The sequence below is a fragment of the Schistocerca cancellata genome, chromosome 4, assembly GCF_023864275.1.
Source record: "Schistocerca cancellata isolate TAMUIC-IGC-003103 chromosome 4, iqSchCanc2.1, whole genome shotgun sequence".
Classification (NCBI taxonomy): Eukaryota; Metazoa; Arthropoda; class Insecta; order Orthoptera; family Acrididae; genus Schistocerca; species Schistocerca cancellata.
This window is the reverse complement of record NC_064629.1, coordinates 834,558,042-834,574,477: the sequence shown is the minus strand read 5'-3', so window position 1 is coordinate 834,574,477 and position 16,436 is coordinate 834,558,042. Positions and strand designations below refer to the sequence as shown.

At 39.4% G+C, this 16,436-nt stretch overlaps 1 protein-coding gene across 1 annotated transcript in view; it reads right to left on the bottom strand.

Moving 5' to 3' along the window:
• The window catches only part of LOC126184905 (ubiquitin-conjugating enzyme E2 H), a 131,066-nt gene that overhangs the window by 107,123 nt on the left and 7,507 nt on the right, over positions 1-16,436 (bottom strand). The window contains exon 2 of the mRNA XM_049927557.1: positions 16,177-16,253. Coding sequence (XP_049783514.1) covers positions 16,177-16,253 — 77 coding nt within the window. The remainder of the gene's footprint in view (positions 1-16,176; positions 16,254-16,436) is intronic.

The following is a 16,436-nucleotide window of genomic DNA, read 5'->3' as shown; positions in this document are numbered from 1 at the left end:
CTTTTGTATCGGTTGTGAATAAATAGTTGCCACTATTTAAGTTCCAACCCTCGTATTTATTCTTTTATGATATTTTAGATTTCTGTTATTGCCTTTTAGACGCAGGATTTTTCTTGAAGCTTGTTCTGTTGTTGTTGTCCCTTCTATGTACTTTGTCTTTCTCCATGCTTATGGTTGTGTGATTTTCTTTTAAAAGTCTTCAAAAAATGCTGAGATGTTAACCTCTTATTTCCATCTTCACATAATATTGGATTTAAAAAGAAGCAGGTTTGTCCAACACTGTGTTGCTGCACTATAGGCCACATACACAGAAGTGAAATCCTATGCAAAATTTGATAGAAAGCATTATAAAAAACAATATAATACTGTGGGTCATGTCATTCAAATTCTTGCTATAATTTTTAAATGAATGTTAAGCTTCCTAAAGATCCAACTAAGGATTACAACACATGACAAGATGTGTTGTTAAGACTGACTAACGATGCACCTCTCTCCATCCTAACTGGGGTCTGCTCTTGTTGCGGCCAAGGGAAGGCCAATATGAAATTCTGTACATAGATGGGTTCATGAAGAAGATGCACAATGAAGTGATCTAGCATCATGAGTACCACTCACCTCTTATTACAAGTATCAGTAACTCCAGGCAAAAGTTCCAATCAGCTCGGCAAGTGACAACTACCTTCCAATGAAGCATCATTTGTGTATGCTGCAGAACGTTAAAGTGAATTCACGGACTTCCCACACCTTTTCTACTTCAATTGCAACTGTGCAAGTCTACAGGGGCATTACCGTTAATGCTTACATACATCCTTATGTTAGTGGAATACATAAATTTCATCTCACAAGACAACACTAAGTAACACCATTATCGATTGTGACTAATTGGTACAGTGTATTTAAGTGTATGTATCTATTAAGTGTTTATTCTTTACGAGTTAAGTTCTTAGAATTGTTGGAGGAAAATGGAAATGTGTGATGTATATATTTGTTTAACTTAACAGTGTGCTTAAATAATGACACTTTATTTAATATGTCTGTTTGTTACAACAAAACTGTAGGTAAATAACTATTTCATACTTAGGGAGTTGTTTTCCAGGGAAAGAAAAGGTGTAGATAAGCCCCTCCATTACAGAAGGGGCTTGGCGCGCAAGAAAAGGTGGAAATGGCAGTCAATCTGGATGGCAAGGGAGAGAGAGAGAGAGCACAGTCGACAGTCAGTGACTAGCAGTTACATAGTCAACACCGCTGGTGCCAAGTGAGGCGTTCTGAAACCAAATCTATTATGGAATAGCCTCAGATGTGTTTCCCGCTGTAAAATGATGCACTCGCTTTTGGAATTGCTCTAAAAATGATTAACTCATCGCCAAGAAGAAATGAAATAGAGCATTAAACCAGTTGAGGAGACCAGATAGCCGCCACGTGCTTGCCACCACAATTGCGCAACTGTTTCAACAACTTTGGAGAACAGATGTGTATACCAGCATGCCAGTATGAACCAGTATGTGTTTTTGCAATAACAATTCAAGTTTTGCAAAATTTGTGTTTGACCGTTGAAATTGTCCTCTTCATGGTACCAAGCAGGGTCCTATCCTAAAAGTGCTAAAGACCGAGTATCCTGTTTAACAAGAAAGGCTAATTTGTTTCATTTCAATGTGCCCAAGTTTCAGTTTCAAAACATATAAAAGTTGCTACTTCAATCATTAGTTTCACAGTTAAAGAGAGAGGCACATAATGTTTAACTTATGAAAAGCTTTAACTTGCTATGAACTGCTTTTACTTTGAAAGTGACAAAGTTTTAGTACTAATTAACATAAATGTGGTTAATTAAAATCACTTGCTCTACAAATGGTGTTATAAGGCACTTAATTTTGATCCTATTAGAAACTTAATTATAACTTGAAATCACCTTGAAGTTAATTAAGTGTATTGTCTGTGCAAATGGTTATAAAGCATTGCAAGATAATTAATATCAAGTGGGATTGGAAACCAGTATTATTGTAATGAAAAGTATTTCTGTAAGATGTGCATAGTTGATGATAAAGGAAGGTACAGTTTAAAGACTCCCACTTTAATCTTTACTAGCAGGAGAAAGTCAATTTGCACCTGGCTTTGCTAGCGAAATCTGAAACATTACTAAATTGGAGTGAATATGAAACATGTTATTTCAGCCTCATATTATTGCATTTGTGATGTGTATATGAGTGTTAATCAAATTTGAATTCTTGTTAGGTGCCACTTAGTCTTGTGTTGTCTTTGAGAACAATTTTGTGCTGAATTAGTTAAAGGTTGAGGTGATGACTGTAATTAATAAGGGGAAAGTCTCATTTATATTTCTGTGACCGATAACTTATGTGAACTTTACTAAGATAGAATTTATGAAAGTTACTTTTGCTACAGTATATACAAATGCATTGAGAATAATGTTTGCACATTATTATGTGTAACTATGCTGGCAACCGTTTTTTGATTCATTTACATGAACTTTATTTCTTTCATTTCTTACCAATTTATAATCTATCTGCTTTCTACCAATTGTCAACCTTACGAAATTCATGTTCAGTTCCTTCTATCCGTTAGGATAAAGCACGGTCAAATTTTTCAAAATTCCTCCCATTGGAGGAACATTTATTGCACGTTAAGGTCATATATGGCATTATACATTGCGGCTGTAGCATTATACTTGGCTTTCCTGTGACATGACTGGAAGTTGTGTTATTAGGAAACAGGTAGTAGTGTTATACTTGGCGCTGCGTGACAGGACTTTTTCAATTTTACTCTCAGAGATAGTGCAAAACATAAATATTGAGTGAAATACAACAGTAGAACGAGTAGTAAACATTCAGCAGCTTGAACTTGTAATATACCAGGCAGAATCGTTAGCAGAAAGTTTTCCAGATTTGAAAAGTAACGATATAAAACAGTAACAGAATAAAAGATGGACACAAAAGTGAGAGTAGACCAGCACAAGTGGTACAGGAAAGTACAGAAAGCATTAGGTGGCAGTAGTTCGACAAATGCAACCACAGATGACGCCATGAGATGGCATCAGGCTTACGTGGAATATAATAAACATGTAAATGAGCAGATTCAAATAATGAAGTTATTGCAAATGGAACAAGACAGGAAAGGGGACGTGACCAAAGACAGTGGATGTAACAATGAATTGATGGATATGTTTGATTCATCAACAATCAAAAGCAAAGTGAGTGAGTCGCAACGGGCAGAATTTGGACATGAAAATGAATCAGAAAAGGAAAGTGAAAAAACATTAGATATGACAGAATAGTTAAAAATTTTGGCTGCTCAGATTTCAGCACAAGGTCAACAGATTATCAACCAACTTGCAGCACACAGCAGCAGTATAAACAACCAAACTGAAAAACAGGTTGCTGCACAAAATTATCAAATGAAAACACTGTGTAGCGACATTAACAGTCAAATTAAAACTCTTGAGAAAACACAAAGTAAGCAGATTGAAATGCAGGGGATTAAGATTAGTAAGCAAATTGATGAAGTAAATTCGAGAGTAGGTGTTGTGAGCAACACAATCAGGGATTTCAAAAGTGAAATAAATGTTATCAATGGTAATGTTGCCACTACGAAGGGGCAAATAAATGATATTAATGAAAGATTTGACACAGAAGTAATAAAAATCCAAGACCAAACAGAACCTTTAGTAACAACAAAAGTTGATGAAAAAGTGTTCTGTCTCAAAACTGAAGTATTAACTAAATGCAACACCAAAATTGCTCAAACGAGACAATCTGTGACAGAATCCGAAAGAGAGTTGTGTAAACAAGTAACAAACTGCAAACAAAACACTTCTCAGATTCAAGGCAAAATGTGCGACCTTATAGGAAAAATAAGAGAAAAATCTACTCGTGTCACTGAAAGAATAAGCTATAGCAAGTTATTAGAGGGTGAAGAATGTTTCAACCCAGCAAAAAGACAATGGATGGCATCCTCTAGACTTTCTGAAAAAATTGCGAAAGAAATTTCCCTGATTACTTGACAGATCAGGAGAAAATTAATGTCGTGATTAGTGCTTTAGCAGGTGATGCGAAAAGGTGGGGACTAAATCTAGAAACAGACCAGATGTCATTTGAAGAAATTACACAAACATTTATTGATGAATACTGGTCAGAGCTGAAGCATGACTATTTGTGGAGAGAATTTATTATGGCCAGACTGTACGATAACACAGGTAGGAATTCCATGAAAGAATTCTGCGAAATACGGTACAAAAAATTGACTCATTTAAGATCTAGGCGAACAGAATCCGAAACAGTGTGGGAACTATGGAAAAAGCTACCAGAGGATTCGAAGAGAGATGTGGGAAGCAACCACAAAAGCTTCTCATCATTCTTGGAGAGAGTTGAAGACTAAGATCACTGGAGAGGGAATCGTGATTATCATCCAAACAATAATAACCGAATAAGGGAAAACCATGACCAGAACGGCCAAACAGAGAATGATCGATATCGCATAAACATGATACAGAGAGGCAGAGGTAGAAGATGCAGTAGCAGTTCATTTCGCAGTAGGGGATATGCACAGCAAAAATTTCAAAATAGCGACGATGCGGGAAATTAAGGCCCGCGTGTATTACGGGCCAGATCTGTGCAGACAATGACTTAGGCCCAAAGCGGAGAAATCATTCAGAAGTAATAAAAGTGAATGCATGCAACAAGCTAACGGCAGGAACGTGTCACTAGTCAGTGTATGCCGGGTGACAGGTGTTGTCATGTATAAGTCATGCTCAGGTGGCAAAGCAACAAACAGGCACTTGGGAAATAAGCCACAGCATGCAATGAACCTTGAGAAGCAACCAGCTGGCCGCTGTGAGACCAAGATAGCTGCGGTGAAAAGAGATAACGGAATCGAAGACTTCAGTGAACAAGTTTCGGTAGTAAATGTCTCCGAAGCGAATCATAGTTCAAACATATTAACTAATGGAAGTAATAAGAGAGAAATGTTGTGCAGGAAGGAGATATCTAGGAGCAAAAATGAGCAAGATGATGTAATTAATGTTGAAAAAACTTATACAGCCACTGATGTAATAAAGAGAGGAAACAGCGAAGGAGAAAAAATAAGATGTGCCGTGCATGGTTTGCATGCACCGAATTTAGTAGAAGTTAATGGAAGAAACAAAAGTGCTGCACAAAGTATACGAACTGCCGTTATTACGGAAAGTAATGCAGAAGAAGATAAAATGGCCAGTATAACTAGAAATAGGGTGGAGGATGAAATCCTCCACCGTATGGATAAGGTTATTGAGTGATGAGAATCCCGTACGTACAATTGTCAGCAGTAGTGAGGATGAGGTTGAGTCCGACTGTAACATGCAAATCACTGAAGTGTGTAATGGTGGGGAGGGGTGAAGAGGATATAGTATGTACCAAACATGTACAGACAGTACATGGGAAGAGGCCGAAAATGAGAACAAGAGCAGTAAGACAAGGGTTTTGTGAGGAGTGCCCCAGGGAAATGTGATAGCATCACTGTTGTTCTCAGTAGACATAAATGATTTGACTGGCAGGGTGGGAAACAATCTGCGGTTGTTTGCTGATGATGCCATGGTGTACGGTACAGTGTCGAAGTTGAGTGGCTGGAGGAAGATATAAGACAACTTAGACAAAATTTCTATATGTGTGATGAATGGCAGCTAGCCCTAAATGTGGAAAAAATGTAAGTTAATGCAGATGAATAGGAAGATCAAACCTGTAATGTTCGGATCCAGTATTCCTAGTGTCCTGCTTGACAATGTCAAGTCATTTAACTATCTGGGCATAACGTTGCAAGCCGATATGAGGTGGAACGAGGTTGTGAGAACCGTAGTAGGGACAGCGAATGGTCAACTTCAGTTTATTTAGAGAATTTTTGGACGGAGTGGTTCACCTGTAATGGTGACTGCATATAGGATACTTGTGCGACCTATTCTTGAGTACTGCTTGAGTGTTTGGGATCCGCACCAGGTTGGATTAATTGAAGACATCAAAGCAATTCAGAAGCCGTCTGTTAGATTTGTTAGTGGTAGGTTCAAACAACACGTGTTACAGAGATGCTTTGGGAACTCAAATGGGAATCTCTGGAGGGAAGACGATGTTCTTTTCGAGAAACACTATTGACAAAATTTAGAGAACCAGTATTTGAAGCCGAGTGTCGAACGATCCTACTGCCACCAACATACATTGTGTTTAAGGGCCGCGGAGATAAGATACAAGAAATTAAGGCCCATATGGAGGCATATAAAGCAGTCGTTTTGCCCTCACTCTATTTGCAAGTGGAACAGGAAAGGAAATGACAAGTAGTGGTACAGCGCACCCTCGCCACACACCATACGGTGGTTTGCAGAGTATTGATATAGAAGCAGGGAACACAACCTGTCACTTCAATAAAACTCTTACAAAAGGTGGTGATACTGGCCAACTGACTACCTAATGTTTTTGTTATTGTTCAATAAGTTACAATTGCTCTATTTTGGTGAAAATAGGTTTTACTCAGAGTAGCCACTACCCTCTACCCACTTTAGAAATTTTAGAAAATAAATGAAGACTACCTTGTGTGGGGAAAGAATAGTTCAAAAATGAGTCAGAAAAAATTATTACAATTATACTGCATTTTACCATTTTACCCACTTTAAAAAAAGCTCCTGTTATATGAATTGCATCTGTTTGATTTATTACATTAAACACAGATCTGACATTCTGGCTCCTCAAATATAGAAAGTGGTTTCAAAACCTATTTGGTTCAGGCGTGTTAGACCTTATTACTGATTCTTTTTCTCATCTCAAACAAAAAATTACAGTACTACTAACAAAAACAAACATTTTGACCATAAACTTAATCGCTTTTACATTTAATCTACTCATATGAATTGAAAATTATTTGCCCACCATCCCAAAAATGCAACACACGCAATCGCACAACTGATACAAGGGAACAGTCTAGAAACTGCTACATGGCCGTGCTACAAAAATACAGTAAAATGGACCACATCCAGAACTATGACAATGTGCAAGTCGTGCAAAATCCATGAAGAGACAGATGTGTATTTTTCTTGCTGACTACTAGCAACTGAAGTTGCAGAATCCAACAATCTTGGCATTAGAGCATCTCCATAACACCTACTGTTAGCAAACAATTGAGAAAGAACTAGACCATGGACCTATGCCAATAAGTGTAAGCACTGTACAGAGGAGAAGAGGGAAACATACAAGAGTGGAGTACCGGTGATCATACCAATTTGCACACATTACAGGTATGTCATAAGGGACTGCCAGGTTGGCAGAGGGGGGAGGAGAGCACAAGGAATCAGGATACGAAATGGTGTATGAGGAGGAATTATATACCTCTTTAAAGTAACTGTCAAGGACACTGTCCCAAGTATTAAGTCAATGAAGAGATAAGCATCACAGTTTCCTCAAGAGAGAGAATGGGGATTTTTAATCAACTCTTTCAAAGGAATACTATATATGTATAAACTGTTTAGGGCAATTGTTCAAAGTTATGAACATTACACAGCAAAATTAACAACACTGAATGTGTTATTTCAACAATATTGCTGATATTATGAGTGGCATGTCACAGAATTGAAATATTCACCTTTAATACAGCATGGAATGGTTATTCAAGATACAGTCACATGTTAGGGCTGGAAAAACTTTTACACTCTACGCTATGTAAATTCCACTTACAAGAACTGGTATCATCACAGACTTAGAATACTCTCACATGCTATCAACTGTTTCATAACATGAGGGGCATTCAAAAAGAAACAAGTCAGAGGCATAATTACAGAAACCAGTACCTGTATGTTAGAAGTATTGACCCTTGCTGTTGACACACTTGTCCCACTGTGACACAAGGTGGTGAATAGCCATCTCATAAAATTTCCGGGGCTGCGATGTTCTTCCGCACGTACAGCTGGATGTCGTCGTACGAGGTGAATCGTTTGCCCCTCAGAGCCTTTTTAAGGGGACCAAAACTGGCATAATCATAGGGACAACAGTGAACGCCCAGCATCACTTGCAAACCTTGAACACCCTTCACCAAGCAATCAAATCAAAACAACCAGGCAATCTCATCCGTGGGGTCATTCTGCTCCATGACAATGCAAAGCCTCATACGGCCAACACAGTTGCGGCACTCCTGCAGAAATTCAAATGGGAGGTTCTCTGCCACCCTCCATACAGTCCGGACCTATCTACCTGTGATTACACCATTTTTGATCCCCTTAAAAAGGCTCTGAGGGGCAAATGATTCACCTCGGGTGACGATGTCCAGCTGTATGTGCAGAACTGGTTAATGTCGCAGCCCCGGAAATTTTATGAGACAGCCATTCACCACCCTGTGTCACAGTGGGACAAGTGTCTGAGCAGCCAGTGTCAATACTTCTAACATAGAGGTACTGGTTTCTGTAATTATGCCCCTGGTTCGTTTGTTTTTGAACACCCCTTATAGTCACCCAATGATAAAAAATGAGTTTATGTAGTACTGGGTTACCTTTGTGACACAACTGAATATTTCTTAGCAAACAGATTATCACATCTTCCTAAACAGGGAGAAATAATCAGATGTAAAAGCAGTTTCAGGCATACCCCCAAGGAAATGCTGCATAATTGTCAATGATTTTTATATACAAAAAAGTCCAGTGCATAGCTCACAATGGTTTCCAAGACTGTTTGTGGAGAGTAGAGGTGTATACAGGGAAGCCAGATAATTACAGTAACATGCAGGAAGATCTTCCAACGATCAATTCTATGTGCACAAAATGCCATGTTACCCAACAATGTAAACAAATTATTTATTCCACATCAACACATGAAAAGAGTCATTGTTTGATTACAAGACTGGCGGTGAATCACTGCCAATGAACTGTAATTCACACATGAAATTAGCCTCTAAAACCCTTTTTTGGACAATTTTTGGGTACTTTTCTTTTCTCTTTGATTCTTACCAGGTTGGGTTAAACAGAGAGAAGATCCAAATAAAAGCAGCAAGTTTCAGCAATGGTTTATTTAGTAATGGGAAAGTGTCAAGAATATGCACATTCAATTCCAGTAGCAGACACTGTGAGGGAGGCATTACACACCATGGAGAGGTTATTGTTAAAATTCCGAGAGCATGTGTACTAAACAAAAGTCAAAATCTAACTTTTTTCCACATATACCTCAATAAACAGCCATTATGGTAAAATCAGAGAATTTTGAGCTCATTTAGAGACTTGCTGACAGTCTTCCTTTATAAGTACCATTTGTAAATAGAACAGGGAAGAGTATAGATGGTAATGGTAACCTATGTGCTCAATGCAACACACTAATGTGGAATTCAAAACGTAGATGTAGAAGTAAAACAAATTAGATTCACAAGAAGTTGCACTCACCATTGTTTTATTCCTTACTCAGACTGCTGGTAAGTGAGGCAAATGTCAGCAAGTGCTAAGTGATAAGCTCCAGTTTACGCAAATGCTGTGTTCTGCAAAAAGGTTAAAGACTGACTCTTGCCTACATGCAGTTGTCAGAGCATACAATTAACACAAACCTTAACCCTTTGCTGTCAAGTTCCGTGTAACAATGAACCAGGTGAACTTCAAGAAATCCTCACTATGGTGGCCACATTTGTCACTTCACAAATCACATCTGCTGTACAAAGTAGGCATAATGGCTATATATATGTTTCGTGGCATGAAAAGAACTGAACAGTGAAGGAAAAGATGAAGTTCCAGATATTCTTTTATGATGTAGCTCTAAACCAGGTATACCTACAACAGTTACAATATTACATTGTTTACAAGAGTAAGAAGTTTGTTATTTTCTTGGTGCAAATTATCTCCATAAGAGGAGTTTCTGTCTATAAAAAAAGAAGAGAATACTGAGAAAGTGCCCTTCTCAATGTCTTTAAGTTGGTTTTCTCTTAAAATATTGTTTCTCCTTATTTTCTTCTTTATAACCTCATGAATTCAGGCACATTAATGCAATTTTGACTACCTATACTTAATATACCATATTATACTAAGGAGCAGTGAAAATGGAGGCTGAAGGGACAAGCTTAGTAGGTACTCCACCTTTTAGGCACGCTTCTCCACTAGTGGTCATCCCATAAACCTGTCATCCCAAGTTTGGAGCCATTGCCTCGCACACATTTTGAGCCGAACCCAGCAAAGTATCATGGTTGATCAAACAGTTTCCAGTTGAGGGTATCGCTGAGTGTATACACAACATAGGGCAACTCCAAGGCAGATATACAAGTAACAACATGCGACATGTAAGCAAGGGACTAGTGTGGCATTCTTGTCTTTCCAACGTGCACAAGGTAAATGCAGAAACATGAAGCCTGGTGATATTATTACCAAATGCATCCAAACAGGACCAATGTGCTATTATTCTTTTCTTGGCTGCTGAAGGACAAATACCAGCACACATCCACCGCAGAAAGAGGAATGTGTTTGGGGCATCAAGCCTGTCAAAAACCACTGCTGTGGAATGATACACCAATGGGTCTGCTTCATGATAACACACATCCCTATTCGCTTAAGTCATAATGCAGAAGATATGCCAACTCAAGTGGGAGACACTTGAGGACTCGCTCTATAGTCCTGATCTCTCCCCACAGTATTAGCATGCCTTTGGGCACTTAAAAAAGGCCTTGAAAGGTAGAAGATTCCTGTCTGACAAGGATGAGCAGCATGCACTTACGAACTTCTTCACGCAGCAGGACACAATGTTTTACTACGTGGGTATCTTCAGCCTGTTGTGCCAGTGGGATGATTGCCTCAACACCCGCGGCGAGTTTGCCTGGTTGGCGTTCCGATTCTGGGCTGTATGGCTTTCAAATGGAAACTTTTTGATCACTCCTTTTATAGCATCAGACTATGCTGTCTGACACACACATGCACAATGTATCACAAGGTACACAGTTGAAGATATGATACCCAAAATCGGCAGATAGCACATTTCAATAAAGATTTTGTAGTCTGTAGTGGATACTTTTAAACACTATGTCAAGGAAAAGTTTAGAAAATACTGTAATGAAACAGCAGCCTCTCGATATTAATGTATTCTCAGGTAACGTAAACATATATTACAGCCAAATACATTCTTACTGCTCATCTGTTAAATTATAAAGCTATGTCAGCCTTGATCATGTGAATATTTAACAATTTCTTAGCTTTGCACGTTAGTTTAAACATCAGCGCAAAGCAGAAAAAGTGAGTCTTCTGCTGTTCTGAAGATCATTATCTGAGGAGTCATTTGAAGCTGAAAATGCTTTCAATGAATTTTTCCCAGATGGCTTTCTCTGAAAGTCACTTTCTTGCATGTTTTCAGCATGGCATAATACTAAACCCAGTCTTCCAACATGACAACATCAATGGCCCACACATTTTCTATCTGGTTATATTGGCAGTGATAAGAGGGCAGCCTCAAGACACTGTGACCCTCTTCCACTGCTAAGCAGTCAACTTCAAACTGATCTAAAAGTGCTGATTTCCTCCAACATATTTCCTTTCATACAGCAACCTGAAATTGATATAGTTCTTCTTCTAGCCATTGTGCAATTTCCCCCTCCTTTGTATTTGAATTAGGATTTCCTGTATTTTCTCTGACTGACTGACAATGGGTGTTATCCACAACCCTCTTCTAAACCACATAATAAATCTGAAAGTGGGTGTTTAAATATGTAACTATTCATCTTTATGATAATCACTGGATTTGGAACTTGAAAGTATTAGCTATACACTTTTGATAAAGTAATATTCATATGATCTATCATAACAGGCAATAAATCTCTTTGCTTTGCCAGTCAATACTCTCAAACCACTATTGCTCTTATAATCATGATTTTGATTGAGCCTTGTCTCATAGATATGAATAACAGGGCAACTATGATCTTTCTTAATGTTGTGCCTTTTTCTCAGAAACATTACCCTAGCTGCTAAAATACTACATTCCGACATCAGAATGTGTTTCTGAAGCTGAACCCCAAAAATTTCACACTTCTTTCACTTGAATGGCAACTCTCTGTTAAAGAAATATGTTATGTTAAACATCTGCCGCCATGTGCCTTTTAAGATGTGTGTTTTCTGTCATAATTCCAATACAGCACAATGAACAACATCTTTATGGAAATTGTCCAAATCAGTAACAATTCTTCCTCCACCAATCTCCTTCTTCACAGATAAACTTCACTCCTTCACAGGTTTCAATTGCCTGTACTTCTGAATATATTCTCTGTGGAGTTCATAGTGAAATGCCATGAGTCTTTGCTGTTGCATTCTGTGGTGGGCCAGTAAGATTTCATGTCTTCTGACATTGTCTTTAAGGTCGTGGAGAAATTTGTAGACCTTGTATATGACTTCCTTTGTTTGGTTCTGAGTGTCTTTAAACTCTGGCATTTTAACTCAGAAACTAAAATTGCAATACTAAATTATGAAAACCACCATATTTTTGCAAACATGTGACACTTCCATACATGGAACACACAAGCGAATTATCAGTAGCAATGAAGTTGTGCCAATCACAGCATGAATGAAGCACAGTATTGCCACAAATTCTCTTAACAATAGTTGGTTGTTTGGTAGACCCTGCTTCTTACAACGTTACCTGGTCAGTACCTGTAGCAAAATGACAACATTGTGGGCTTAGTCACAGGCTACGCTAGATTAGGCCAAAGGCCATTGGCACTTAGAAATGGAGGGAACATGAGGGGGTGAGAGAACTGATCTACACCTCTGAGCCGCTTTTGCTGTTCCTTATCTAAAATTAATTTCGTTTACTAATTCATAGTTACCAACATATCTTAAGCGTCTTAATACCACTAACCGGCACCTACATCTAAAGAAAATTTTTGGTGATAAAGAAATCGCCTTCAAAAAATAAAATGTCTATATATAAATGTGATGGTTAGTACCACAGAATTTCCCAGAATACCTGGCATCTATGTTCTGATCCCAAAAAGCAGAAATCCACAAAAAGGGTCTTGGATAATAAGATGTTAAGATAATTTCCACCGTGGAATAGCAGGCTGGCTTGAAAACAGAGATACTGAAGTGGCTTATGTATTTTTCCTATAAACATTATATCTCATTGTGTGAGTAACTTTGGCATTACAACTCAAAGGAGAAAGTGGAATTAAATGCATGTGTATGCCAGCGATAAATGGTAACAAAAACATGTCAAAAAATGGGAGAAAAAGCAGATTCTTACCAATATAGTAGAAGCTTATTGTCATCATTACTGTGAAACCAAATACCAAAGGCTGCACCTGAGTAACTACACTCCTGGAAATTGAAATAATAACACCGTGAATTCATTGTCCCAGGAAGGGGAAACTTTATTGACACATTCCTGGGGTCAGATACATCACATGATCACACTGACAGAACCACAGGCACATAGACACAGGCAACAGAGCATGCACAATGTCGGCACTAGTACAGTGTATATCCACCTTTCGCAGCAATGCAGGCTGCTATTCTCCCATGGAGACGATCATAGAGATGCTGGATGTAGTCCTGTGGAACGGCTTGCCATGCCATTTCCACCTGGCGCCTCAGTTGGACCAGCGTTCGTGCTGGACGTGCAGACCGCGTGAGACGACGCTTCATCCAGTCCCAAACATGCTCAATGGGGGACAGATCCGGAGATCTTGCTGGCCAGGGTAGTTGACTTACACCTTCTAGAGCACATTGGGTGGCACGGGATACATGCGGACGTGCATTGTCCTGTTGGAACAGCAAGTTCCCTTGCCGGTCTAGGAATGGTAGAACGATGGATTCGATGACTGTTTGGATGTACCGTGCACTATTCAGTGTCCCCTCGACGATCACCAGTGGTGTACGGCCAGTGTAGGAGATCGCTCCCCACACCATGATGCCGGGTGTTGGCCCTGTGTGCCTCGGTCGTATGCAGTCCTGATTGTGGCGCTCACCTGCACGGCGCCAAACACGCATACGACCATCATTGGCACCAAGGCAGAAGCGACTCATCGCTGAAGACGACACGTCTCCATTCGTCCCTCCATTCACACCTGTCGCGACACCACTGGAGGCGGGCTGCACGATGTTGGGGCGTGAGCGGAAGACGGCCTAACGGTGTGCGGGACCGTAGCCCAGCTTCATGGAGACGGTTGCGAATGGTCCTCGCCGATACCCCAGGAGCAACAGTGTCCCTAATTTGCTGGGAAGTGGCGGTGCGGTCCCCTACGGCACTGCATAGGATCCTACGGTCTTGGCGTGCATTCGTGCGTCGCTGCGGTCCGGTCCCAGGTCGACGGGCACGTGCACCTTCCGCCGACCACTGGCGACAACATCGATGTACTGTGGAGACCTCACGCCCCACGTGTTGAGCAATTCGGCAGTACGTCCACCCGGCCTCCCGCATGCCCACTATACGCCCTCGCTCAAAGTCCGTCAACTGCACATACGGTTCACGTCCACGCTGTCGCGGCATGCTACCAGTGTTAAAGATTACGATGGAGCTCCGTATGCCACGGCAAACTGGCTGACACTGACGGCGGCGGTGCACAAATGCTGCGCAGCTAGCGCCATTCGACGGCCAACACCGCGGTTCCTGGTGTGTCCGGTGTGCCGTGCGTGTGATCATTGCTTGTACAGCCCTCCCGCAGTGTCCGGAGCAAGTATGGTGGGTCTGACACACCGGTGTCAATGTGTTCTTTTTTCCATTTCCAGGAGTGTAGCTTGCATACAGGGTTAGACCATACCTGTCATTATTACATGGGTCCAAAATAATAACCAAATCATATAAGATTCTTTTCATCTATTAAGTGCAGCAAACAGTAGTAATTTTCAACAAATAAGGAAGAGTATTCCTCTGAGGAAAGTACAACAGGTAATGATGATAAAGTGACTAACGAGAAAATGCTATAGTGATCTTAAAAGTGTTTAAATTCCATCTTTTGAAATACCAGAAATTCACTCAACTAGTTGGGGGAAAAAGATCAGGTGCAGAAACTGCAATTATTACCACAGAGATGATAGCCAAGAACAACTAGATGGAAACTTACTGCAAATTTATCAAAAGCAAAAAGAGCGAACAAACTTAAAGGAGAAATAGGTGAACTTTCTGAGATATTTGACGGATATAATGCTGAGGTTTACCATTATTTTACATTATAACTAAAGCCGATGTACAGTAACACTGAATTGTATGAGAGTAGTAGTAGTAGTACTGCAGGAGAGATTCTTCGTTAAGAATTGAACTCTGTGTCCAACAGCACACCTATTTTTCCTTGTCAGTGATAATACGTGTTTATTTTGTTCCTCATTACAATTGTGTGAGATTATTTACACCATAAGCTAGGTTTCACTTTTGTTAAATTCGTAGTCCCAATGGTGGTACAGATAAAAAGTGCAAAACATGAACACTATGAAGAGTATGTGATGTCACAGACGTGTGTTCAGGAGACAACTACCATTTGCTGCAGTGATAAAATGGCTAGCTCATGCAAACTTTTTAATGGAACAGTACACTTGCCCAGCACACGAAAGTTTCTCTGACTCATCCTGAAATACTTTTTACAAGATGGCTGGCAAGGAAAACAGTACAGGCAGATATTGATAAATTATACTATAAACATGAGCTACTGATTAAAAGCCAAATTTAAAAATCTCACTAATCTTATAATGTAACTGGACAGATAACACCACATTGCGGTAAGAGATCACACATGTAACAGTATCTTTATGTGTGTGTTCTCCTTCTGCTAGTTGATGAGTAGATTTTTTTATCTATCCAATTACATTATGCTTTTCACTAATATCTTAGCTATGTGGCAAGACTCCCTACTTCTACAAGAATGATGCCAATCACACACATGTATGAACTTACAATGATCATGCCACTAAAAAGTACTGATACACTATTAAACTAATACTTTACTCCAACACACTGTCAATTTTGTTTATCTACATTATGTATTACATTTACAATGGAAGGCAGCACTTCTCTCCCCAGTCTTCTATAGAGAGTAAATACCTATGATCAAGGCAGCAGCACTTAAAAAATTTAAACTACAAATAAAGAATAATTGGCAGTGGCTGAGAATGATCATACTTTCAAAATACTCTTTTTACAGTATTAGCATGAAAAGCACAAAATACTTATTAATTAATTACAACAACAAAAAACAACTTCTGAATAAGCTCTTAGTACTTACTTCCCCGAGGCCCATAGAACTTGACACAAAATTCATTTAACCCTCCAAGAATGGTAACTTCGTGTTTACTTTCTATGCTGCATCAAGAGTTAAAGGTAAATGACATACAGTTAGACTTTCATTTATTGCATTTTTAACTTAAAGTAAGGGACAGTATTATTTGTAGTGAGGTAGGATGTGCATGAGAAGGAGATTGAGTTGTGTTGTGTTGTTGTCGTCTCTCTCTCTCTCTCTCTCTCTCTCTCTCTCTCTCTCTCTCT